The sequence below is a fragment of the Sycon ciliatum genome, chromosome 8, assembly GCF_964019385.1.
Source record: "Sycon ciliatum chromosome 8, ocSycCili1.1, whole genome shotgun sequence".
NCBI classification, from domain to species: domain Eukaryota; kingdom Metazoa; phylum Porifera; class Calcarea; order Leucosolenida; family Sycettidae; genus Sycon; species Sycon ciliatum.
Window position 1 is genome coordinate 25,566,670 of NC_088650.1, and position 24,839 is coordinate 25,591,508.

The 24,839-nt window shown below is 48.0% G+C and overlaps 2 protein-coding genes and 1 long non-coding RNA gene across 4 annotated transcripts; all 3 read right to left on the bottom strand.

Moving 5' to 3' along the window:
- Positions 1-38: 38 nt before the first annotated feature.
- Positions 39-2,429, bottom strand: LOC135822489 (STAM-binding protein-like). The gene has a single exon (XM_065335264.1). It carries the CDS (start codon positions 2,120-2,122, stop codon positions 716-718), a length of 1,407 nt encoding a protein of 468 aa, XP_065191336.1. The 5' UTR covers positions 2,123-2,429; the 3' UTR covers positions 39-715.
- A 4,598-nt stretch (positions 2,430-7,027) lies between these two features.
- On the bottom strand, positions 7,028-8,809 carry LOC135822490 (uncharacterized). Its single transcript, XR_010554498.1, has 2 exons — positions 8,231-8,809; positions 7,028-7,570 (listed from the first exon to the last, which is right to left on the bottom strand). It is a non-coding gene; the product is annotated as an uncharacterized LOC135822490 (long non-coding RNA).
- A 3,563-nt stretch (positions 8,810-12,372) lies between these two features.
- On the bottom strand, positions 12,373-24,839 carry LOC135822491 (TGF-beta receptor type-1-like). 2 transcript variants are annotated; one of them, XM_065335265.1, is made up of 9 exons: positions 23,047-24,839; positions 20,136-20,296; positions 18,746-19,003; positions 17,942-18,084; positions 17,089-17,163; positions 15,595-16,242; positions 14,975-15,113; positions 14,468-14,604; positions 12,373-13,975 (listed from the first exon to the last, which is right to left on the bottom strand). In XM_065335265.1, the coding sequence occupies exons 1-9, from the start codon at positions 23,154-23,156 to the stop codon at positions 13,571-13,573; spliced, it is 2,076 nt and encodes a 691-aa protein (XP_065191337.1). In that variant the 5' UTR covers positions 23,157-24,839; the 3' UTR covers positions 12,373-13,570. The 2 variants fall into 2 exon arrangements, with proteins under 2 accessions (XP_065191337.1, XP_065191338.1); XM_065335266.1 differs by lacking the exon at positions 23,047-24,839 and adding an exon at positions 20,639-20,793.

A 24,839-nucleotide genomic window follows, 5' to 3' on the forward strand; every position in this document is an offset into this window, starting at 1 on the left:
AGCTATCCTTCAGCATAGGCAAACAGCCACATACTCCGTGTAGTTACCAGTTGTCCACAATACCCACTTCAGTAGTCTCACAAAAAATATAAGATAGACTTGACAGAATTGGCTGAGACCAGCTCCAGCATGGCAGTAATGGACTACACTGAATCCAAGCAGTTTCTGTCACCTGACAACAGTAGATCTACTATACAGGATATCTGACAGCTAGGTAACATTGTATAAACATACCGTAGTTCATACAACATCTCAACAATCAACAGTGTAAAAGCATGTCCCCCGATACTAGCTGAGCCACGGTGCACCGGGACAGAACAAGGTGCAATGGGTGCCCAGCAGAGTGCCGAGTAGCAATAGCAGCATAAGCAATTGGGTAAAAGTAAAATCGGCGTTAGTTAAAATAGGGCTTCGGTGGGGCAATCTCAACAGAAAAAAATATTGCTACAATGTGCGTAGAGAACGGACTATAAATCGACAGCAAGACAAACAGAGAGGCAACAGATTGGTCTACTAAATAGCAATACAGACAGCCATGCAATGCAATGCAATCAGCAATGTACAAGAAGGTTTGAGAAAAAAAGGTTAACACACCGTAACACACGCGTGCACACACACACACACACACACACACACACACGTACACACACACACACGCGCACACACACACACACACACGCACGCTCACACGTACAGCAAAATTTAAGAACACACGCTAACTACGCAAATCAATGAACGTCGACTGGAGATCGGACTGCACAAGAGTGTGCGCACAGTCTTCGAACAGCGGCGGCTGCTGCGAGTGGGGATGGAAACCTTTCTCCTTGCACTGGCGAATATCTCGCATGCCCTGCGTAGTCAGCGAATACAAGCCAGTTTGGTTGTAGCGCGGAGCACACACGATAGCCACGGCTTCGTCCATCATGACTTGATATGAGAACTGCGTGTGTAGATCTACGCTAGACAAGAAACTAGTCTGCGTCGGGTGAGTGTGAATCCAGCCGAGCGTGATCAGCGAGTTCTGGTCCTGAATGTCGAACAAGTCTTCTTCGTTCAGCATGGTGCACGAGTCGGCTGTGGATGTCTGCTTCGGTATGATCACGTGAGTAATGGAGAAGACATTCCTCTGAAGCCTGCCGCACAGTATACCGCAGAACTCCAGGTTGCGCTGGGTGTTGGCCGCCGCGCACTGCAAGAATTTCTGCGGAATGTCCAGCGGCACTCGAAGCCAGCGGTACCCGTTCGGCGCGACGCCAGCCGGCTCGCCCTCATCAGACTCCACTTCTGGCTTCAATGGTTTCAAGCTGCGGTCTATCGTTGGTCGTGCGCTACCCATAGACACGGTGGACGAGGTGAGAGAATTGCTGGTTGTTTCACCCTGTGATTGAATACTAGATATTGGTGGTGCAGTGGGCGATAGTGCTACCGAGCTATACGACGGTGGATTGGACTCGGCCAAGGTAAGCGATGCCGCAGCCAGTGCTTGCTGCCGCTCCTCTTCCCGGCGGGCGCGCTCGGCCTCGACACGTCGGAGGCTGTCCTGACGCTCCATTTCCAGCCCCCGCTGCCTCTCCTCCTCCAGTTGGTGCTGCCGCTGCAGCTCCTGTTCATGCTGCTGAGCTAGCTCGTACTGTTTCTTGTGCAATGCAAGCTGTCTCTCTTCTTCAATGGCGGCGAGTCTCTGCTGGCGTGCAATCTCCGCCTGCTGCTCCTCCTCTTGGAGTCGCTGCTGTTCTTCTGCCTCACGCTGCAGTCGGGCATCTTCAGCAGCTTTCCAAGATGCATACTCATTCCTGTACTTCTGCCTCAGCTTGGATTTCAGCTCCTCGGCACGCGGAAAGGCCACTGTCGTGAGATTAGATTTGGTGGTCTTCTTATGATCAGCCAAGCCTGGTGGTGATTTATACTGAGGATGCTTGGGAAGCCTCTCCACGAACAGGACGATATACTTCATATAGAGAATGAGTGCTGCTGTCCAGTTGCCCTCGTCATAATAAATGCCAGCTGTGGTGATCATCTGCACCCCAGAGCGAAAATATAATTTGGGACTGACGGCCGCGTCCACTTCCACGGCGTTCGCGTGCTCAGTCAGCGCACGGATGCGCGTCTCAGGATCCTCCATCACTCAAATCCTATCAACCATCAGTTCCGCTCAGCATGCAGTCTCCAATCTTGCCAAGTCCAGTTTCAAGTAATTACAATGCTTTCTCTCAGCAACCATCGATTTTCACTACAGTGTACCAAATTATCGAGGAACTCCAGTCAATATTGTTTCCCGAGACTGATATTCGATCACAACATGAAAACAAGAAAAGATACTACAGTCCTACCAAGAAAATGATGCTACGTCTAGATCAACTTCATCAAGAAAAAAGAGCTGAACGAAAAGCTCGACTCCTTTGCTGCGCTTCGATCTCTAGAAACGCCTAAAATTTACTTTTTGAATTACAAAAAAAGCATGCCCGTTCACACGGTCACGTCATATCTTGTGTCTCAAACCGTGATCACAGATGTCTACGTCATTTCCATCTCTCATGTCGATGTCGACATGTACATGTCACGCCAACGACGTAACTCGTTACGCCACCTAGAATTAAAGGGGCACTCCGGCAGTCCGGCTTCATTTTCGACACCAAGTTTTCGATGCCAAGACGAAGGTAGGTGAAAGAGAAGACCCCTCGAACAAGAACGATACTCCAGATCAGAACTACAGAAGCGATCGAGTCGAGCAGGAAGACGACTTTTAGAATTATTTCGCCGAGCGAGCGCTGATGACGTAATGAGGGATTAGCTTGCCAGTGGAAATGCATCTGCGCTAGCGCGCTAGGCTTTTCCACATTATTCGAAAAAATAGAGAGGTTCCGCATAACGTAATTACGTTAGTAAAAAACGTAGTCGATCTACGGAAAGTCTAACGTAAACTGCATGCGGATCTGTGTTCCGCCATACGGAGTTTTCAAATCACGTAGCTGCCCTTGGCAACTCCGAATGCGGCAGTGTACGACCAGATCGACATGCGGAGAGAGTCATAAATTTGTACCCCAATCCACTTACGGACCAGCTACGTTATCAGAGCCCTATCTACAGTGCGTTTTTTTATAACAGACCATTGTCGATTTTGATTTTTTAGTTTGTTCTCATTCCAAATTTGAAATTTTTTCTTCACAGCTGCGTTTGTGTGGGTCTTGGATCGAAGAAAATTAAGTTTGGGAGTCGGAATAATAATAATTGTCAAAGTTAGATATTCGGCCGGGTTTCGGCTGGAAATCCGGTTTTAAATGGTTTTCAGTGGATTTTGATTTTTAAAACGGAAGTTTTAGCTAGGAAAGCTCATCACTTGCATGGTGCCCGGCATGAGTTCGAATCCAGTACAGTTCATCTTGATTCTTTTTTTTCTTTTTCGGTATACTGTAGTACAGCGCATGCATGTACATGTACATGCACATGGCTGTGCAGTTGTGCACTGCTGTCTGCAGTTCTCCTAACCTTTGTAGGAAACCAGTGAGTCGTGGCTTTTCACGACTTATTGTGGCAAACTGTACTGAATAATTCAAATCCTGCATTGCAATTAGCTCAATAAATCAAAACATTCCAGCATGCAAGTAGGAAACTTCCCTCGATCCCTGAAAGAATGCAGTGAAAATTCAAACACCACAACAAATCACAAAGGCAATTCACACAGCTCCCATAAAGAGACTAACAAAAAGGAAGCATGAGCAGTTTTACAAACACACAAACACACACACACACACAATGCAAATAAGTCACAGTTGTGTCTGGGTCAACATGTGCGAATAGTAGAAGACCAGCGAGGAACGAAACGGCCCCAATAATTCCGTGTTTTGTGTTGCACTTGTGACGACAGTATTACACAGTGAACAGATGTGCTCGGACAGCCGACGACGTATATCATCGTTGGCGCCGGCCTCCAGTCACGAACACATCGGCGCAGTTTTTCACGAATCTGTCCCGTCCACCAGTATGCAGAACAATAACGCGCTTGCCTTTACCTGATGGTGCTTCATTTGGTTGCTTGCCTATACACTCCTGTCACCATTGTCGTACCACCTCCTAGTACCTGTGTGATACGCATTGACCCACGTCTCATCCAGGTATGTCTCACAGGTAGCGATGCCGCCATGACACAATCCTGTGCTGTTCCATCATTATTTGTGTGATACCTCTGGTCTTGCCACACTGGAATCCCATGGAACGCAACATTTTCCCAAGAGCTAGTTTTGCTCATGTCTGGAAAATCGTCGATGGTTTCTCTGCAGCGAGCAGGAACTTTGTCCAGTGTTGGGTCCTCCTTCGCAGCATAGAATCCGTAAATTACTTCTTATACAGTCCAAAGCAAATCCGTCAGGGTTGAGTGGTTTCATGGCACGAGTCTCACATCGGGGATTGTCACTCTCGTTGCCTTCATCACTGGCCAACGCAGCACGCTGATTTTCGCCGTCAGCATCCCTGGTACATCTGTTCATGGTGGAAATGCTGACGCCACACGCAACAGCAGCATGACGAATGGAATACTTGGGACCAATTCGATGCCCAGCCATTGTTCTCCTCGTCTTCGCAAAAAAATGTAAAACAGACACCACCATGTACCATGGCCCGTTCGCGTTTTGTTATAACTATGTGGCATGTCGAGAGAACAAGTTGCCACGAACGAAAAGACACTCGAGAAAAAGCAAAATAGGGCCACAGAGCAGTGCAGTCAGCAACAAAATGATTCCTCCGGCCACGAGGCAAGGAGCTCGAAGGACACTCTGAACAAGATGGCGAAATGCCACGAGTCGCACCTGGTTTTTCGAATTTCGCGCGCAGATTTTCGTGACGCAACTCGCATGACATTTTCTCAAAAGTGTCCTTGAGTACGTTCTCAAGGTTTTCAGAGTCTATTATAAAAAAACGCACTGTACGTACTCTCCGTAGACAACTTTCCGTAAGTGGAGTGTAAACTCGCGAATTCACGGGTTTTTCCCGCCCACTAACGTAAAGTTGCTCAACTTTACGTAGTGCGGAACCTCTCTAATATTGGAAAGATGTGGATGTGAAACTCGATTTTTTGGGGGAATGATGTTATTCTCAAAAATGGATAGATCTAAAAAAATTCAAAAAATCACCAAGAGTACATGGTTTTCATGTACTCTTGAAATCACCCAATGTGCGACAATTATTCACCCGTTGCCATGGCAACAAGATGGCTGCCAAATAATTCATTCGAAGCAGGGAGTCGTAAAATACCGGTATTTTACGACTCCCTGCTTCGAAGCATGTACCGGTACAGTCATGTACAGTGTACATGTTGGCATCAGGGAACCTACAGGACATGTACCCGTGCTTATGCATGCATGCACATCATCATGCACTGCCGCCTGCCGGGCATATTTCGAGACTGACAAGAGTCAGGTTACGTCAGGTGCGGGGCAAGGTCAAGTCTTGCCAGCAGAAGAAAATGCCTGTAGGCTAAAGTTTAGCTAACACTTGCAAAAATTGTTGTTTTTGAAGAAAATCTGGCAAAAATCACGCCAAATTTGTTATTTTTGAAGAAAATCTGGCAAAAATCACGCAAACGTTATTGTTTTTGAAGAAAATCTGGCAAAAATCACGAAAGATGCATTTTTACAACAGGATTCATTTTTACCCCCAAGATGCAAAAATTATGCAAAACATAATGTGGAAAAGCCTAATCTGCGCACATACATTTCACATACTTTTTGGCCAATTTTCAATCGAAGGGGAGGTTGTTTTCTATGTTCTCTCAACGTCGTGAGCGATCCCAGACTCTATACCCTTCCAGGTACCCTGAAGGTCCTCCAGAGGAGAATTTATCTCCAGCGAAGCGTTGTTGATCCGCTAAATTCGTCTCGAGACACATTCACCCAGTGCAGTGCTGATAAATGTAGAATGTTGAATCTGTGATAATTGTTGACGATGGAGAGAGAGGTTGACAGTCGCTGTCGCAGGGAAAGTGAAGCTGCTGGAAGTTACAACGGGGAGCTTGTTAGCATCACATGTGCATCCAGACTTCAAAGCAGCTTGACGGAATCGGGGAGTACTGACTATTTTTGTCTCGCCCTCAGTTTAGTGAATTTTATGACCAGAAAATTATTCGATCAGGATCCCTTCTACAAGATGTGTAGTACAGGTGATTTCTGAACTTGACGATATGAAGACCGACCAGTAGACCTACCAACAACGTGTACCTGCAGGAAATTCACCCAAGGCTATTGCTATCCTCTTCAGTGGCTGTTGTTTTTTAGTAAAATATGTTCACTTCTCTCCACATACTCCTGCATGGCAGCAAGAAGGTGCGCTATGGAATTCGATGCCACAATCTTCGCCCAGCTGTGGATGAAGCATGGTCAAGTCATGGCAGTACATATACAGTAGGTATCGGTTATAGCGTGGGTGTTTGAAAAACGACATTTGATTCTTATTGCCGATATTTCTTACACACGATAAATCACGTGTGACATATCATATGCACGTGTGCCATCATACATGTACATGTACATGTATGCGCGCACGTTTGGCATGTAGACACGTACACATGATACACGTACACACGGATCAATCAGACTCGCGGTCGTGCTAGGCGACTGCGGAGCAGCGGATACGAGAGAAGTCGGAAGAAAGAGTCCGACTGAACAGAAAAAGTGATTCTCCAATGCTCCCTTGGACATAACTCTCTTTTTGTGTTGAATATTATTGTATTGAGTATGCACAGAGCACAGATGTTATTACTACAGGCGATACACTTTGCACTAATCTGGCATATTTTGCTACACAAAATCCATTCTTAGGGCCGATATATTCTACTATGTGATAATACTGCTTGTAAGAATAAATATACACATAAAATATGTGTTATGATTATGAAAAAATGAGTGTTCATTCTTGTAAGCAGTATATTCTTGTATACGACCACACTATAACCGATACGCACTGTACTTGAAACAGATGAGAAATTGAAGTTCATTTGTGATGGGAAGTTTGACTGCCCCAGTGACCGAGTCAAGCATTGTCTTTTGCCGTGGCACAAATTGCTGAAGAATCCGAGATGGTCTTGGAATTATGCACATGGATACTACCAGAAATAATGGTGGCATGAACCATTGTGGAATAGGACAGCTCACGGAGAAAAGTGGAATAAGTTCTAACACATTGTTCAAACAATTATAGCACTGAATTGTTGAGATTGTGAGCACATTCCAATCAGCACTCTACATATTAATAAGCGATGGCAATCGTTAGGAATAGGTCGTGAGTTGTCAGAGTGCTCCAGTATATGAGAGAATGTTTTGTTTGTCTAATCGACGGTTCGTTTGAAGCCAGAGTTGTTTGAACTTGTTTCAGTCGACTTGATTCTAGATAGTAGTCGAAGGAGTACTATGAAGTACACACCACACGTAGTCCGTGAGGTATCTCATGAGAATTCCGTCGGTACACATCAGGTATCAGCTTGGAAAGATGGCTCCTCTCTGTTTCATGGGACTGTGGCTCCAGCGATTCCCTTCTCAGAGCAGATACCATACCCAATACCGTCAATGCATATTGGACAGACCTGTATGCACAACAGAGATAGTGGAGAGAAATCTCTAAGCTCATGAACACGAACAGCCGTGGTTTGTGGCCATCAGTATAAACCTATCGACTATAACAATAATGTGCAAACAAACTTCTATCACCACAGCTGGGGCCATGGAATTATAAACTTAGGGAACTGCCAATTCTAGTCTGAGTTGCGTTCGAGGCCTGCAATTCATGATGGCTATCGTATGTTGTATTGACCAGAGATCATATTATAAAACTTCCATGCCACATTGAAACACGCACCACTTTCTAGTACTTTGGTATCCCCCACCAAATGGGCATTCGTTCTCGGGGTGGCAGGCATCACTATTCGTTATGCCTGGATCAGATTTCATTGACCCCAACTGTCATGAAGAATCATTAATTACTTTGACTGGATTCAGTACAAGTTGTAGAACTGCAGAATCAATTTCGTTGTATTTGGGCAACCATTTCACTACAAACGCTCTATTGGGAAAATAGAATTTTTTTATAAAATACATGTCCAAATTCCACATCTACCCAAATCGGAATACTTGATCACGTATTCAGTACTACACGGAATGTTTAGAAAACGCCAGGGAATAGGAATTTGCTAACGAGAACTCCAGGCCAGGGTACTAGCATACGAACAAAACAAGATAAAACTCACCAGTGTACTTGTAGTAATTCATGTCGGTGTAATATTCACGATAAGCAACGAGGCACCCTCCGATTTGGTCAAGCTGCTTTGAAGTCTGGTTGTTCAGGTGATACAAACGGGCTCCCCGTTGTTACTTCCAGCAGCTTCACTCTCCGGGGCCCTGCGACAGCGGCTATCAGCCTCTCTCTCTCCATCGTCAACAATTATCACAGATTCAACATTCTACATTTATCAGCACTGCACTGGGTGAATATGTCTCGAGACGAATTTAGCGGATCAACAACGCTTCGCTGGAGATAAATTCTCCTCTGGAGGACCTTCAGGGTACCTGGAAGGGTATAGAAGATGGGATCGCTCACGACGTTGAGAGAACATAGAAAACAACCTCCCCTTCGATTGAAAATTGGCCAAAAAGTATGTGAAATGTATGTGCGCAGATGCATTTCCCTGGCAAGCTAATCCCTCATTACGTCATCAGCGCTCGCGACGCTCGGCGAAATTCTAAAAGTCGTCTTCCTGCTCGACTCGATCGCTTCTGGAGACTCGTTCTTGTTCGAGGGGTCTTCTCTTTCACCTACCTTCGTCTTGGCATCGAAAACTCGGCGTCGAAAATGAAGCCGGAGTGCCCCTTTAATTCGTTGTTTCGGGTCACTTCACGCTGCACGCATCCGGCATATCCGTACCAGGCCAGGGTCGGTCGGTCGGGTTTATTTTTTATTTTATTTCATTTTTTATTTTGGTTACGTACATATGTACATCGAATAGCTTTTGTCCATCTAGCCAGTCGATCAAATTTGACTGTAGTGTAGACAATCCAGCGCAGTCATTGTCCCATCAGATCCAGGTCCCCTCCACGGCTCCAGGACCAGATCTTCGCCTCGCTGGCAAACGAGTCTGACCGGCCAGCAGCTCTCACCTTACTTCTGTAAATAGCGACAAGGTGGCGGAGCTGATGCTGTTTCAGGACCGATTGCGGATCGGAGATAGAATTAGAAGACAACGTCGTCACCAAACGCTGCATCCTGTCATTTGGCTAGCCATGGCTTCAATCTGAGGTCGATATCTGGACTACTATTATTAGGGTCGCGTGTGTACATAGTCTAGTCTGTAGTGTACATTTCCATGCACTATAAAAAAAAAACATTTTGCGGTCGGGTGAAAAAAGACGGTCGGTCGGGTGACCCGAAACAACGAATTAATTCTGGATGGCCTTACGTGACCAAGCAAGGCAAGAGTACAGTCATCTACAAAATTGTATGTGTTATACTTCGGAGATGGAGGGGAGCTCCGGAGAGAAGTCACATCGCAACATAATAGGGAGGTTTAGTCCCACGTAATCCGTGGGTACTTTACGTGTGTGTACCACGTGATACTCAGTGACCCACGTACAGACGTTTTCTGGTTCACGACATACTGTGTATGGAGGCTCACCCACGTTCCACCAGAACGTGGGTGAAAATCAGAATGGAGTGCATTGTGCAAGCTGTGAAGGTGCTCAGCTGAAGAAGTTTCCGAAGCACGAAATCAAAATATTGGATGCGCTTCTTAAGCCCGGGTAGCTTCGTCTTTGACCAGGTTTGGGCCTTTCGCTTCATGCTTTTGTTTGTTCCGTGTGACTAAACACAACATTGCAACGTGGGTGCCCTTCATCCACTTTACGTGGATCACCCACGTACGCGTTTCCGTTCCGTGGGAACTAAACCTCCCTAGTTATACAGCAGGACAACACCAACAACAGCGGCCATCGTGAAAATAAAGATTTGAATGGGAAGAGTAGGGGCTTCAAGAAGGAACCTGTACTGGTGTCTGGTGAGGAAAGCCAACCTCAGCCGACCTATCATCGGGTCTCCGCACGACCGGTTACCATGGTTACCGCGAGCTTGTGCACCATAAGAGTCTATCATAGGCCCTAGGGAGAGAAGAGAAGACAGAATGGGGAGGGGCTATTGTACGCTGAAGCCTGAAGGGAATTCAGAGCAGTTCAGAGCGAGGGTGAACTAGTCGGTATGGATGACCAGCGGTTTGCCGATATTTACGGGCTCGACAGGGGCATTTAGGCACAGCAGCTTGTACACCGGGAACGACAATGCTGCCACGGTCTGCCTTGCCTTGAGGCCCTGCAGCAGCACGTTGGGCCTCCGGATGTGCAGGGCCCATCACCGAAGGTGCTTGAGGTTGGTGGGAGTAGCCACCATCCAGTGAAGGGGAGCGTACTCAAGTAGTGGTCTTACAAGTTACAAAGCCACGGACCGGTACACAACAAGCTTGCCAGGACCGTCCAGGACTCTAGCGACCTTGCGCAGCAGTCCCATGCGGGAGTTCGACCGGGCGGCAACTGTCCGGAGGTAGGCGCCAACGGTGAGCTTGGAGTCAAGCGTGATTCCCAGGAGCTTCATTTGTTGCTCAGGCTGAGGGATGACCTCACCACCAAACGTACCAGGTAGCAGGCATGAGCCAAGGCTGCCGATGGCAGGAGATGTAGAGAAGTTACGATTCGGAAGGCTCACACTTTAAAACTCGCCCACTTCGCGGATCCCCAAACATGCAGGGCATTGACAGAAGCTTGCAGGTTCTCTGCTTGGTTCACGAGGTCTGCGAGTGCTCGTACACTTAAGCGTACAGCCTCGGAGTGGTGTTGTCTGCAAATGTTCCCATTTCAGTTCCTGGTGCCAGGCGACCGTCACCATCGCGATGTCTGAACACAAGGAACGCTGATTGGCCGAGCATACTTCTTTGTGCCAGTTGTGGCAACCCTGCAGAGATTGGTAACCAGTTGGAGCTCTGGCCACAGATGGCCACTTGCAGTGAGCGGTCTGTGAGATACTTTAGTCCCTTTTCTCTTCTAACCTGGCATATTTAAAAATAAGCCAGGCTAGACTTGAAGAGAACCCTGGACGCCAATATTGCACAACCTGTGTAGCACGCCGGTATGTGAGACCTAAGTTATGAAAGGCCCTGAGCTGAGCTATGTCTACAGCAAGCACTTCCACACATCCCCAAGACCAGAAGGCAAAGTGACTGACCGTCAGTGATGACGGAGGGTCGTTAGTACTTCAAAAAGTAGATTAGAGCTATAGAGTGGCGTGGACCAAGTCGGAATCCGAATGCCACGAATGGTCTTGGTGACAGGAGACTGTGCACATGTGTCCCTCCCAGACGTTCATCAGCTGGCGGTTGATAACGGATTCCATCACCATAAATAGCAGATGTGGACCGCAGTGAGACTGGTCGGTAGTTCTTCTCGCTGGACCGTGAAGCCTTCTTGCAGACCGGCACGGCATCATGCGGACAAGAGTGCAGCCATCGCACCTATCCAATTGTAACTCATCTCACCGGCTTCACTGGTTCTGCCGTCACTACTGAGGCATCCAGCACCTAGCAGGCTAGCAGTGAGAGAGACACTACCACAGGCATAAGCATAGTGCAGCCCGAACACTGCACGTCAGGCTCAGGTCCCGCTAAGCCTTGCACTTGTTTCCTCATGTATCCCACCTAAATAAATTGAAAGATTATTCCCATAAATGCTGTGGTCTGCATCTTTGGATATTTGTGCCTACTGATGATTGCACACTAGCTGCACTGTGCACGAAACTCGGAACTGCAAAGTTTGCAACAAAATATTACGAGAGCCGATCCACTGTATGTTGAAAAGTACCATGATACATCAATGTACAAGTACCGTCAAATTAGGCAGTTCGCTTCCGCTCTCACTTTAAATTAATAAGCGGATGGGACAACTATAATACATTACAGTATACTTGTACGTGTACAGTAAATACTGTAATTTCACAAATTTTCGGTGTACATTTATTTTCGGTACTTTCGGTGCGTCTGTTTCATACCTAAAATTTCAATACACCAAACAAACACTAACACACATAATCCAATAGGGAACTGCTTCTCTGTACCGAAAATTTCTGTTCACCTAACCTAGCCTGTTGCCCTCATACCGAAAATATTGAGCACCGAAAATTCTGAAATTAGAGTACTCTGGATAACAGGAATGTGTAAGTATCCAAGGCATGTCTTGCTCCAACACACAGCCATGGTCAAAGAAACTTGACTTTACCACCGCCGCCGCCGCCGCCACCACCACCACTCTTTTTCTCTGCGACAGACCACATACATTTCCCACAACAGCAACAAGAGGGTCCTTTGGAGTACTGAAATTGTATTCCTTCTGACAGCTGTTTCGGTCATTGAGCGGGCCTCATCAGAAAAGGTTGAGTTGTTGAATGATTGGAAAAGAAGTGCTAGTACTAGTGAGCTAGTGCATTCTCAGTTCAGATTATTCTCATATTCGGTGTCAATATAATTATTACTAAAATGTGGAACAAGTAATCAGTTGATAACTTGGTGATAGGTACACATGCCCATGCTCTGGACATTGTCCAGGCTAAGCATGAGTGTGCCTAGTCACAGTGCGCACATAGCTAATTACACTGTATACGAGTACGTCGTGTAAGAAAATGGAAACAGCTACCTATCCAGATAGGGAGTTAATATCATCACTCTGCCGCAGTGTCACAAAAGCTTCTGCAAACTTTGCTGACTCGAAACAGTTACAAAACCAGCCCTGTTGGCATGTGGCAGAAATGAGAAGCCACACCAAACACTGCGGCAGTCCATAATAAAATTAATAAAGAGTTAGAAACTCGGATGTTAAGCCAACAATAAATGAAATGTATCCTTTTCCTTTCTAAATAAAGAGTAAAGTTGACTTTGTGCTCAACCGAGTTCCATAAGGAAATTGGCATAGCTCCAGCCCGGTATTAACTGCACCATTAATAAAAAGCATTATGTGATATCACGTGCTAGCCCTAAGTGGCTAATATGGCAGTGGACTTGGCAAGATCAGATTAAATATTCTCCAGACTTTGACATTTCAAGCAGTTGGAACTACTGCGTGTTAGCTTTCAAAGTAGAATTGTCGAATCGTCACCCTACCGTGACTGATAGGCAGCTCACTCTGCGGCTGCCATGAAACTGCTTCGGAAGGCATATTATCATCATGGATGTGTTTGGTGATGATGTAGGGTTTTCTATGTAATCATGGACGTGGATTAATTAGAAACTCATGATCACGTTCCTTTTCAAAGTATAATGAGTCAATAGTATACGGATCACTAGGCTCAACGCGGGGAGTTATGGTGCTTTACGACTCCCTGGCTCAAAGTACTTCTTACGAAGCTTTATCAGAGGCAACGTGAAGCTTGTGCAAATACAAATATTCCCACAGGAGACGTTGGATAAGTAAGAAGAGCTGAACTTGATTTTAAAAAGGATATGGGATTTCGGGCCCTCCTTCGTTCTTATTGCGTGAAAGCAGCTGACTGATGCACGTACAGCTCAGACTTCGACTGACACAAAAGTTGGCTTAACCTGCATGAATGGCGGTGACGCATGTGAGTTGTTTGCACCAGTCTGAGAGGAGTCGTTGGATGGCCCATCGGAGTGGGACTGATCGGCGTTCCAGCACACGGACGCCATACTTGCCGGAAGTGCTGCTGGTGTGCTTGGATCTTTTCCGGGGCAGCCATGCACGTCACCCTGTAGTGCTGCAAAACTCTCAGCACATGCCGGTGGCCTGGGCGATGCCGACGATCGGCTGCCCATGCCGTGGCAGGGCATCGCGGCATCCGGCAGCGAGGAGCGCAGGCCCTCAACCTGCCGTGCCACTGCTGTACTGGTGGGTCTTCGCTGCGGGTCGGCATCCCAGGAGGACTTTAAGATGGACTGGAGCTTGGTCAGGGTCTGTAGGAGGACACGTGGATGTAGACAGCACATAACTCAATTCCCAGTGTTAGGTATACCCCTATGGAAGTGCACACACGCACTGGACTGTAGGGAAATACCCCTGCCACTGACTGAGTACACCAACACACACGATTGCACACCGGCTTCTTGGACAACTAATAGGTTAGCGTACAAAGGTAAACTAAGAGGTTAATCAACAGCTTCTTCTCCGACCTAACTAGCCAAGCCATTTGTCTAGCGACTTCCCCGAAACTTCCTCAAACTCTCTGCGCCCATAACGCGAAGAGCGATTTCCACTATCACAGTGGCTGTGTCCTTTGGTGTGCTTAGAGTGACCTGCTTAATTGACAGACTGATAAACAGAGGGGGTGCTATTGGCTGACAGAGTTCCTTTGGGGACAGTTCCAAAAATACACTTCCAGAAAAAGAACACTGCCTTAAAAATATGTAAAAGTACCACTACAGCAAGAATAACAGAAGGTACCCTACTTGGCTTTGGCTCCATTGGTTGGGCATGGCCGGTCGCAAAGCATAGTCACAGACTATCTGCCTGACCTCATCAATGCTGGGATTGCCCTTGTTCAGTTCCTGGCCATACGGCAGAGCATAGGTGGCATTCATTCGGCCTGCAAGCAGAGCGGCGACATGTGAACAAAAGAGAGAAGAGACAACCTTTACTTTCAAGCATTATGATTATCCACGGAAGTGCTCTAATCTATAGGCTGTTGTATCGGGTTCTTGAAATCCTTTTAAAAATACCTTGGTTTATAAAGGGGGCCATGCCTCCTTATCCCTCGCCCCTGGCCGAGGGGCACCCACGGACACCTTCCAGATTTCTTCCAAAAGAAACGTGATAGCCCTGAATTGAGTAGCCTCATTGGCAACAGTGTGCACATAAGCTGGATTGATAAAGCTAGGGTCCACTGATCAGAGCAGCTCTGTAGCCATGGCTGAGGAGTGTTATAATTACACCCGTGCTGTGGCGAGCACACTCACCTTTTACAGGGCAGCAGTTGACAATCTCCCACAGGGTTAATCCCATCGAATAGATATCCTGCTGATGCATTGACTTCATGTCATTGCCCGCCGTGCCACTCAGGATTTCAGGAGGCAGATATCGATTCGTTCCGTGTTGCTGCATGAATGGAAAGAGTGGAAAGAGCAGAATGAACGTCGGACGATTTCTTACCTCACACTGAGAGAATATTATTTACGTCACCGATACAACTTGACTGGGATTATGATACTCAAGTATGTCCTAAAGAGTATAACGTTTGCTTGGAGACAGAAGTCATGGTAATCACACTTAAGAACAGAACAAACTTCAGGCTCCTCACATGCCGCATTTCAAAAAGACGGGCATCCACAGTGCAGTCCCATGGCCAATCACTCTGCTGTCAAGTGCACACTACAAACGCATGGAGCGGCACTGTTGAGAGATCACATGAAGCAGCACTGGACAATGATCCCAGCAGATCTTAGTACTGGTACTTAAGAAAGAACTGAGCTGGCACTGCTATCATATTCAATATCCAGCTCTTTAAGTTTACTTGTGAAAAGCATGTTGTTGAAGAGCCTGAAGTGTGTGCTACTATTCAGTATTATCCATATCATACCTTGGCCAAGTGCAGAGGATGTTGAACACGGTTTGACGATGGGTCCAAGAAGGCAGCCAAGCTAAAATCAGCCAGAACACATGTGCGGTCGCTGCGCACCAGAACGTTTGCCGACTTGAGGTCGCGGTGAGCCATGATGGGCTTGGCGAATCCCGGGTGATCCGCTGCCGGAATACCGGAACTGTATGGTGCTCCTTGCTTGCAGTGTGGTGTCCTTGCGACGTCTCCCAGCACAGCCATCCGACGGCTTACGGACGTGTGCAGGTAATCAACGCCGGAGACAATGGTGCGAACGAGGCTCAGCAGCTCTCGTTCGTGCTGTGGAAATACCGCACTCGGGCTCCCGGGCTGCTGGCCGGTATTGGAGGAGCAACGTCGACTGCATTCTCTATTACCATGGTCACCAAGATCACATGTACAGTGCCTCACAGATGTAGCTCTTTCAGGAGCACGACCCGCACTACACGGCTTGCTGGTGTCAACAAGCGAGAACGCCTCCTCACAAAGGTAGCGCTGGAGAGAGCCCAGCTGATAGTACTCCGTGATCAGCCAGTACTGTGTGATGGACGACTCACCGCACACCATGTCCGCACCAAAGAACTCCACTATAGATCGGTGACTGAGGTTAAACACAGACAAGATGTCATGCTGTGTAGCACGGGCACAGAAACAGAGCACGGACATATTCGTCTACGTCATGATTCAGTCTACTAGTAACAACCAATGGGACAAGCAAACACTGCGCTGAGTGGATGCGGAAAAGGGGCTTTCAGCACAGTACACTCATCTCGATAACAACGAGTCGAGTCTTCTAACCTCCACCGGTGAGAGGACAGGAGATGGCATATCAACTTTGACTTGGTGTCACAATGTGTTAACGTTAGCAGGGCGTCGGACACGCTACGGTCACTACGGCATTGACCGTACCACTTTTTGCCCCAGGTACCCTGTGAATCAATAAAATACACTCAACTGGGATCTAAATTTCCGAAATGTTTGGCTCAGCCACCACTCCCCCACGAGTAAATTGCACTTCAGATGGCTGACCGTACCACACTAAAATACCTTCCGATGCCCCTGGTTAGAAGTATCTCATATTACGTATAGAATATTTCCACGCCACCATACAACACAATATTCTCTTCTAAATTTTCAACTTCAAAACTACCTCAACCCTCCGCTCCCCCCCCCCCCCCCCCCCCTCGGTGGTGACCCTCTACATGTAGCACTGATCTCTCACTAGCAGGAGGAGCTCAGCAACACCCATCAACCACTTCACTATCACCCGTAATGTCATGCATGTGACTCATCCATTATGTCATGTGACCCATCCATTATGTCATGTGACTCATCCATTATGTCATGTGACTCATCCATAATGTCATGTGATCCATCCATTATGTCATGTGACTCATCCATTATGTCATGTGACCCATCCATCATGTAATTTGACTGAGTAGTTAGTGCTTCCAATGGGCCTAGTTGTCCACTTACCTCCCAGCGAAAAGCACGTTCATCAGTGAACAGTTTGACTGCTACCTGCCGGTCTCGCCACACACCCTTGTAGACCTAAGGAAGTGGGAAAAGGAGAAGCACAGCTGTGTCATGTGCACATCTAACATGCGCATAGAAACTGCACATGCGCTCCATTCCAGCGCATGCAGAACTTAACCGGCGTGTCGAAAAATCCTCCCAAAATAACATTGCAAAGGCGAGCCCGCACTGGGCAGAATTTTCGGCCGACATGAAGCCGTGCGAAAAATTGTCAAAATCGGAGCAAAAATCACGTAGCGTGAACTGAGGTGAGGTGTCATACATGTTTTCGACAAGTTTAGGCCCATTTTCGTGTGTGAAAATGTTCACACACACACACACGTACGACTTGCCCGGAACTCAAAAATGCACGAGGCTACGTGAACGGGCAGGCTAACACATCCGACACAGTTGGCCGACCTCATGTCGGCATTGTGGTGTCGGTGTTTCGAGCAATGAACCGGCCGCTAGTGCAAACCCGGCTTCAGATGGTACTTCGAAATTTATACGGCGGTTCCACAATATGTTACGTTATTTTTATTTTACTTCACCATAGGTTCAGGCATTGCTGCCTTCCTTCAATACAGCTGTACAACATTTGCGAGGGAATCACATATCGTTTAAAACATGAGCTGCACCTTTCCAAATCTTTACAATAAAATTATAAAAACAACTCCCAATGTAGAAAACTGTGATCAAGACTACCAGGCATTAAGTCTGTTGATCCGTGGGAAGATACCGACTTGGAATCCCAGGATAAAACAGATTCCCGCAAAACAGCATCCGCTTGCATATTGTGCACTTGCAGCCTTACCGTTCCGTACGCGCCACAGCCGAGTGAGATAGTCTTGTCCAAATCAATGGCATCAGCTAGACTACGCGCAGCTAGTCTGCCGACTCCCTGTCGCCCACTGGACAATGCACCTCCGGAGCTTAAACCTGCCTCATCATCCCCACCTGCATAGCAATTCGGACACAGATGCACAACAATCATCCAGAGAATCAGCAGAGATGCTCATGATAGGAAATCTGAACTACAAGTACAGTCAATTTCGGTAATAACGACTGCGGATATAACGACAATTCGCGAGTAACGACAGAATTTCCATGCCCAGAGCAAAGTCCCATCCAACTGTAATACATATAATGTGACTTCGGGTATAACGACACTTTGCGAATAAGGATACTTTTCTGATGCCCCGCCGAGTGTCGTTATACGCGAAGTTGACTGTACAAGCTTGCAGCAGCCCGGAACACAGTATCCTCGGACGAAAGTGAATATTTTTAAATTTTGTTGCATTCTTTGCATCCGCAGTGCTCTCGTTCTCGTTGCGCTCATCCAGTCCAATGTTCTGTGGATAGGTCTGCCGCGGGCGGGGGTTGAGTTTCGCATTGTTGTGTACTTTTCTGATCTTACGTTCTCCTTGTGCTGGGATGTGGCACTCAGAATTTCAGATAGAGTGCTTTGGCCATCATACTTAAGAGTTGCTCAAAAAGGCACATGTGATACTTCTAAGCATGTATAGACTATAGACCCTGAATATTTCCGTGTGAAGATGTCCGCACACAATGGTATTGCACAAATGGATTGTTTCCTCCACAGTAATGCATTGCCCACCTGCCATGGAGGAGCTTCTCGACAACTTGTCGTCCGGCGGAACAGCACCAGAGCGGCGATACAGCTTGTAGACCAAGAACGCGGCAAGACTGAATAGCACGAATGCTGCTACCAGTGGCATTGAGATGGTCACAGCAAGCGATGTTGATACAGTGGATGTTATGCTGGATGAAGTGGATGCGAGAGCAGTTGTTGCAGTTGTTGTAGCAGTTGTTGCAGTTGTTGCAGCAGTTGTTGCAGTTGTTGTCGGTGTAGCAGCTATGAGCAAATATCGACAAGAAGAAGCAATTTTCATTGTGGGAGAGGGGACTCGTTACACGAGCTGAGTTTACACTTAGTGCCAGTGCATTTTTAGCCCGACTAGCTTCAAGCTGGCTTATGTATCAAGCTGTGGGTTCAAAACACACTACTGGTTGCATTTGAATACAGTTGTCAACCCAGCACAACGAAGACTTGAAAAATCCCATAACATTCCCGGAGGTTGTTTTTGCACCTGAATGACCACCTCAAGAATATCACATTGAAAATCATTCCTTACAGTAACTTTGCTCAGGCCAGCTCTTGGGGCAAATGAACATTGTCTCCGACTGAGGAAATAACGAAGTTCCAAGTCTGGGCAGCAAAGTTACGCGTTGTCTGGTCCCAAGCCAGAAGTAAAAACGTGTGTGGTGGCAGGTGTGTGTGTGTGTGTGTGTGTGTGTTGGGGGGGGGGGGGGGGTATTAATGTACAATCCATATTGCTCGGCATTCACTGCTAAGCGTCTTTGCCCACATGAGTTGCACTGCATACCGGCAGTACTGCAGCACATGATGCGCACAGTGACACTCCTATACTACAGCGGTGCTCAGTGAAATCCAATCTCATGGGCCAAGTATGGGCTGGGTGTTGTGCAGCTCTAGACCTGAAAATACGTGCACGTGAACTGCGGCAGGGTGCAAACTTGACTAATGCGATTGGATTTCATTGAGCAGCCCTGTATTCAAGTAGTAGTAGTAGTAGAAGTATTTATTTTACCTGGGTATACCCAACAGGCCTATGGCGTTCTTACAGGGTGCCCAAGGAGAAATTGTGAGCAGCTAGCGCGAAAAGCAGGCAAGGTACGCTGGGATCGAATGATAGCGGGTAGTGCATTAAAGCGGTCAAGTAGCTAACACAGTCAACTTCGCTAATAACGACTGCGGATATAACGACAATTCGCGAATAACGACAGAATTTCCATGCCCAGAGCAAAGTGTAAGTCCCATCTAGCTGTAATACATAATAAGAGACTTCGGGTATAAGGGAACTTCGCGAAAAAGGACACTTTTCTGATGCCCCGCCGAGTGTCGTTATACGCAAAACTGACTGTAGTACTTAGTATTCCATCATGAAGGTGCTGAACATACTCACTATAATTTTCTGTGCACATATTCTCGTAGCAGCACTTTTTCACGGGTGGGTCGTCTGGCTCATTGTCGCAGGACGGCGGCCGTGTGGCGGGTCCTACGACAAAGCCATTTGCAAATGTTAAGACTGTTTTACAGCCGAACACCAGCTCTCCATCAATATCCCTGCAGTTAAAACAAAAGCAAAACAATTACAGCCATTGACATCCGGGAGTGCTTTAACATGTACACGCCGTTTTTCTGCAATTCTCAGCAAGGTCACTTCTTGTCTTTCAGATATTCCCCAGTGCTAGTGGGCTTAACTTTCATAATTCTCTGGATATACCTTGTATTTCCTAGAATTACAGGGTTCACTGCAGCCAGGTTACGGTATTCTTTTAGGTTTTGGCGGCATAGAGATGGTATTAACAACACGTGTGACAGGGGCTGCTGCACACAGTGAGCACTACATGCCTTCAGAGTGCCATTGGCATGCTCCCCCCTCTCTCTCTCCTCTCTCTCACTCACCATTGGACCATTGGACGCCCATCGCCAGAGGCGATGATAGCGATGCTATAGCAGAAGCCATAGCAACTTGTGCCGGGATTGCACCATTCAACAGCTTGCAAGGCTGAAGAATTGACCGCCACTATTCAGCCTGGTCTACACCACACAGCTATGACTCACACACACACACACACACACACACACACACACACACACACACACACACACACACACACACACACACACACACACACACCTTCCTCCTTCCTTCCTTCGCCCACTGCCACGATTGGCTATGTGACCCCAAACGGGGCGACTTGAAGGAGTGCTGTCTTCGGGACGCGGCATGAGGCCCTGCGAGCCCGGTGGGACGTGAACGGCTGTTTCAATGTTTGTTTTTTGCTTTTGCGGAGCGACGGGAGGTGCAACTATGTCTAGCGATGTCTTGAGGGCGGCTGAAATGGCGTGTGCAGACCATACACAGGAGTGGTTTCACGGCAGGTTGTACACGAGAGCATACCACGTTGTAGACTCCATCCTGACACCTGGTTCTCCACTCAGACCTATCATCTGCTGTGTCAAGCCACTCATTCATGCCAATGGACACCGCCGCCAGGTCATGTTTGACTGGGTCTTTCCAGCCATGTGGAGGTCGTTTAGACGGCAAGGCACCAAAGAGCAATTGGCGGGGAATACGGTCATCCATGCGAGCCAGGTGGCCCAGCCATTGGAGACGACGGCGCCGGACCTTGTCAGAGACCTGCTCCATGTCTCCCCACCACTGCCGTACCTGAAGGGTTGTCACGTGCTCGTCCATCTGGCGCGCCCGACTGATGCTCAGGACCATGCGTATAGATCGCAGGTGAAACGACTCCAGACGCTGGAGATCCCGTTGCCTCGGTGTCCAGTTCTCAGCACCATAGAGGAGTACCGCCAACACAGTGACTCCGTACACAACACGCTTGAGACCGATAGGAAACTCGGGGTTCGCAAACACAGCCTTCTTCAAGGTGCCAAATGCACCCGAAGCTGCGGCGATCCTGCGAGAGACATCAAAGCTACTCCTAGCATCAGGAGTGATCTGGCAGCCAAGATAGCGAAAGCTGTCCACGCATTCGACGGTTCCACCCAAAGGCACCATATCCGACGCCACCACACCAACGCCCATAGGCATGAACTTAGTTTTGCCCAGATTGACTGACAGGCCAAAAGATGCTGCAGCCTCCCGAAACGAGGCCAAGGCCCTTTCAGCATCACCGTAGGTTTTGGCGAACAGCGACGAATCGTCCTCAAACTGACACTCCGTTATAGTCACTCTGCGACACTCTCTGAGGCGCGTATTGAACACGCAGTCTCTGCAGAACTGCGACACCTGGATACCAATATCCCCGTCCTTGGCGACGGTAGCATGCCACTTTTCCACAACCGCACGCCAATAATTCTCACAACATTTGACCATTTGACGTCCATCGCCGGAGGCGATGATAGCGATGCTACAGCAGAAGCCATAGCAACTTGTGCTGGGATTGCACCATTCAACAGCTTGCAAAGCTGAAGAATTGACCGTCACTATTCAGCCTGGTCTAAACCACACAGCAATGAAGTGGCTTTTTCTGGCCAGTTAATCTCCACGTTTTGGTCTTTTTCACTTTTCCCACACACACATCACACCACATACTCCGGCATGCACACATACACACACACACACACACACACACACACACACACACACACACACCATGTGCCATGTATACGCCCGTCGCAAATCTGCAAATGCACTGGATGTGCACCCACAGATTTTCTCTTTATAGCAACGATAGTGGATCTGATTCTGATTGAAACAGATCAAGACAAGCACCAGATAACTGTCTAATCCACACAACTGGCGAAGCCATGTGAATCAACCCCCCCCCCCCCCTCCCATGCACACCTGGTCTATACCACACGGAGTACATCGGAATAGGACGGCCAAGACAGTTACCTATGCACACCGTACGCTTGCTGGGGTAACCAGTATAGGCAGCATGCTGCTTTGATAGAAGCAGACACTAGATGTACTGGTACCTTGAAGTGAAACTGGAGTTATTTTACCAACCAGCCTTGGCAATTGGGTACTGGGAACCCAGAGCCAACAGACGTACCAACAACCTCAGCCATGAAAGCTATAATTGTAACGACACACTGGATTGTGGAGCCGAAACTAGTCCAACTTCCAAAATGCTTCGGCAAGAGGGTAGCCTTCCGACACACACACACACACACACACACACACACACACACACACACACACACACACGCGCACACACACGCACGCACACACACACAAAAATGTACACACACACATGAACACACGAGCACGCAAACACACACACACTTCCACACACATACACACACACACGTCAGCACGCAAAAGAGCACCGTGTCCTCACCGAACGCGGCAGTATGCACCATAGCAAGTGGTTCGATTCTGGCAATCCGGTTTGCATGGGCACCGAACGTGGCCACGTCCAGAGCTTCCTTGGATGGCCTCACTGGGCATTGCTTACACACAGTGTGAAGTAGCAGGCACCGTATACTCTGTTCTCTTCACCCTCAAGCACTGACACACTGGACTGACGCTATTTTCCGAGTTTCCAGCAGTCCTTTGGGGTGGACGGAAGAGCATGAGGAGCGGTGGAGCAGCGGCAGTGGATTGGTTGTGTTAGTCCAAGCAAGATCCTTTTCTAAGCTGGTCGGGGACAGGAAATAAGCATGCCGCACTGCCTGGCTGCAACTGTATTCATGTCGGCTTAGTCCACTGCTCCATGTGTTAGTGTGCTGGCTGTTACAGCTGTTGCCCGTACAGCTGGGTGTGCTTGGTTCAGCTAGGAACATAGGTATGTAGCACTGCCTATGTCCCTGTGTAAACCAGTATGACAATAACAAGCACTCAGCACTCCTAGTTATTGTTATTGCACACTGTATCAACCATTATTATAATCGCTGTGCTGTAGCGTTCACCACCGTGACCAATGCAGCTGCCCGGTTGGGAAGCAGGGAAGAATGCGAACGGGGCAGGTGCGTCCAAGTCGTAGGTCTACCTCCCTGTATAGCTTGTGGCGTCATGCAGCACCTGGCGCAACCTGCACTCGACTCGTAGATCTACTCAGCAAAAGCTGGTCTGATATCGAGGAGCAGTGCGGGTCCGGGTCTCGCACGGCGCTGCTCTTCTTATTCTGTGCTTCCTGCACACACTGTGGCTGCTGAGCACGCATACACGAACGCGCTTGCACAAATGTGCTGCTTCCCTGCGAAGACTCCCTGGCAGTGGCTACCGTGGCTGAGCCGCCTTCTACTTTCCACAAACCTCTCTCCCCTCCAGTTTGCTTCAGCTTCTTCGCACAAACAGACGAATAATTATAACACCGGAGGCTGAAACTATCATAATTATCACTCTCCGCTGCCCAATGTCACTATCAGATTTCACACGGACGTCACTAGGTAACTACGTCCATGTGTACGTAGTTCAGCAGTTGTGTTGCTAATGCGGTCATCCGCAACCGCCCCTGTCAGAAATCCAAAGCAAGCACTGAGCAGATTCCGCGAGGACTTCTTTCATTCAAGCAATTGAGACACCAAGACAACCTCCATATTGGCTATCGATGTAGCCACGCCAACGATAACATTGCGAGCGGGAACTTCTTCGCACGGACGGTCCGGAGACAGGGCTAGGGGCTGAACATTTGCCGTGGATCTGGCCGGCCGCAAAACTGATACGAGCGACAGGACCGGGGTAGCTACCGAGAACCTACTTGAAGTACACTTCTTTCTTGTCCGTCACTGCGCGCAGTTCGAGCCGCTCCGCACGAGTCCGAAGGCTAGCCTTGTCACTCACATCAATCCGACCATATCGGTAATGACTGATTCAGATTGTACGTGTACTAGCATAGGGATTATAGGGATTAGGGTCCTGCTGACGGTGCTGGCAAGTCTACGGCCGGTACGGCCACACGCACACACATGCGTGACATCACGGTAGATCTACGTAGATCGTACCTTCGCCTCGCGGTAGACCGGTGGGACCCGACTTACGAGTAGATCTACGAGTTCGACTTCTCCAGACAGTCAGTAGACCAAGGCAGCCACATAACCTGTAACTAACCGTTCCTTGTAGTAAGTGGACGCCAAGGTGTCGTAAAGGGTTTTTTAAAGACTCCTTGGATCATGGCCTGGTCGACACTGA

What these genes read in the sequence shown, in the direction of transcription:
- LOC135822491 (XM_065335265.1), bottom strand. Translation starts at nt 23,156, where the DNA reads ATGCCCAGTGAGGCCATCCAAGGAAGCTCTGGACGTGGCCACGTTCGG. An exon ending in AACGTGCTTTTCGCTGGGAG is followed by an intron (nt 16,243 to 17,088) that starts GTAAGTGGACAA and finishes CGTGCTACACAG; the next exon opens with CATGACATCTTGTCTGTGTT. An exon ending in ACCAATGGAGCCAAAGCCAA is followed by an intron (nt 13,976 to 14,467) that starts GTAGGGTACCTT and finishes GTCCTCCTACAG; the next exon opens with ACCCTGACCAAGCTCCAGTC.
- LOC135822489 (XM_065335264.1), bottom strand. Translation starts at nt 2,122, where the DNA reads ATGGAGGATCCTGAGACGCGCATCCGTGCGCTGACTGAGCACGCGAAC.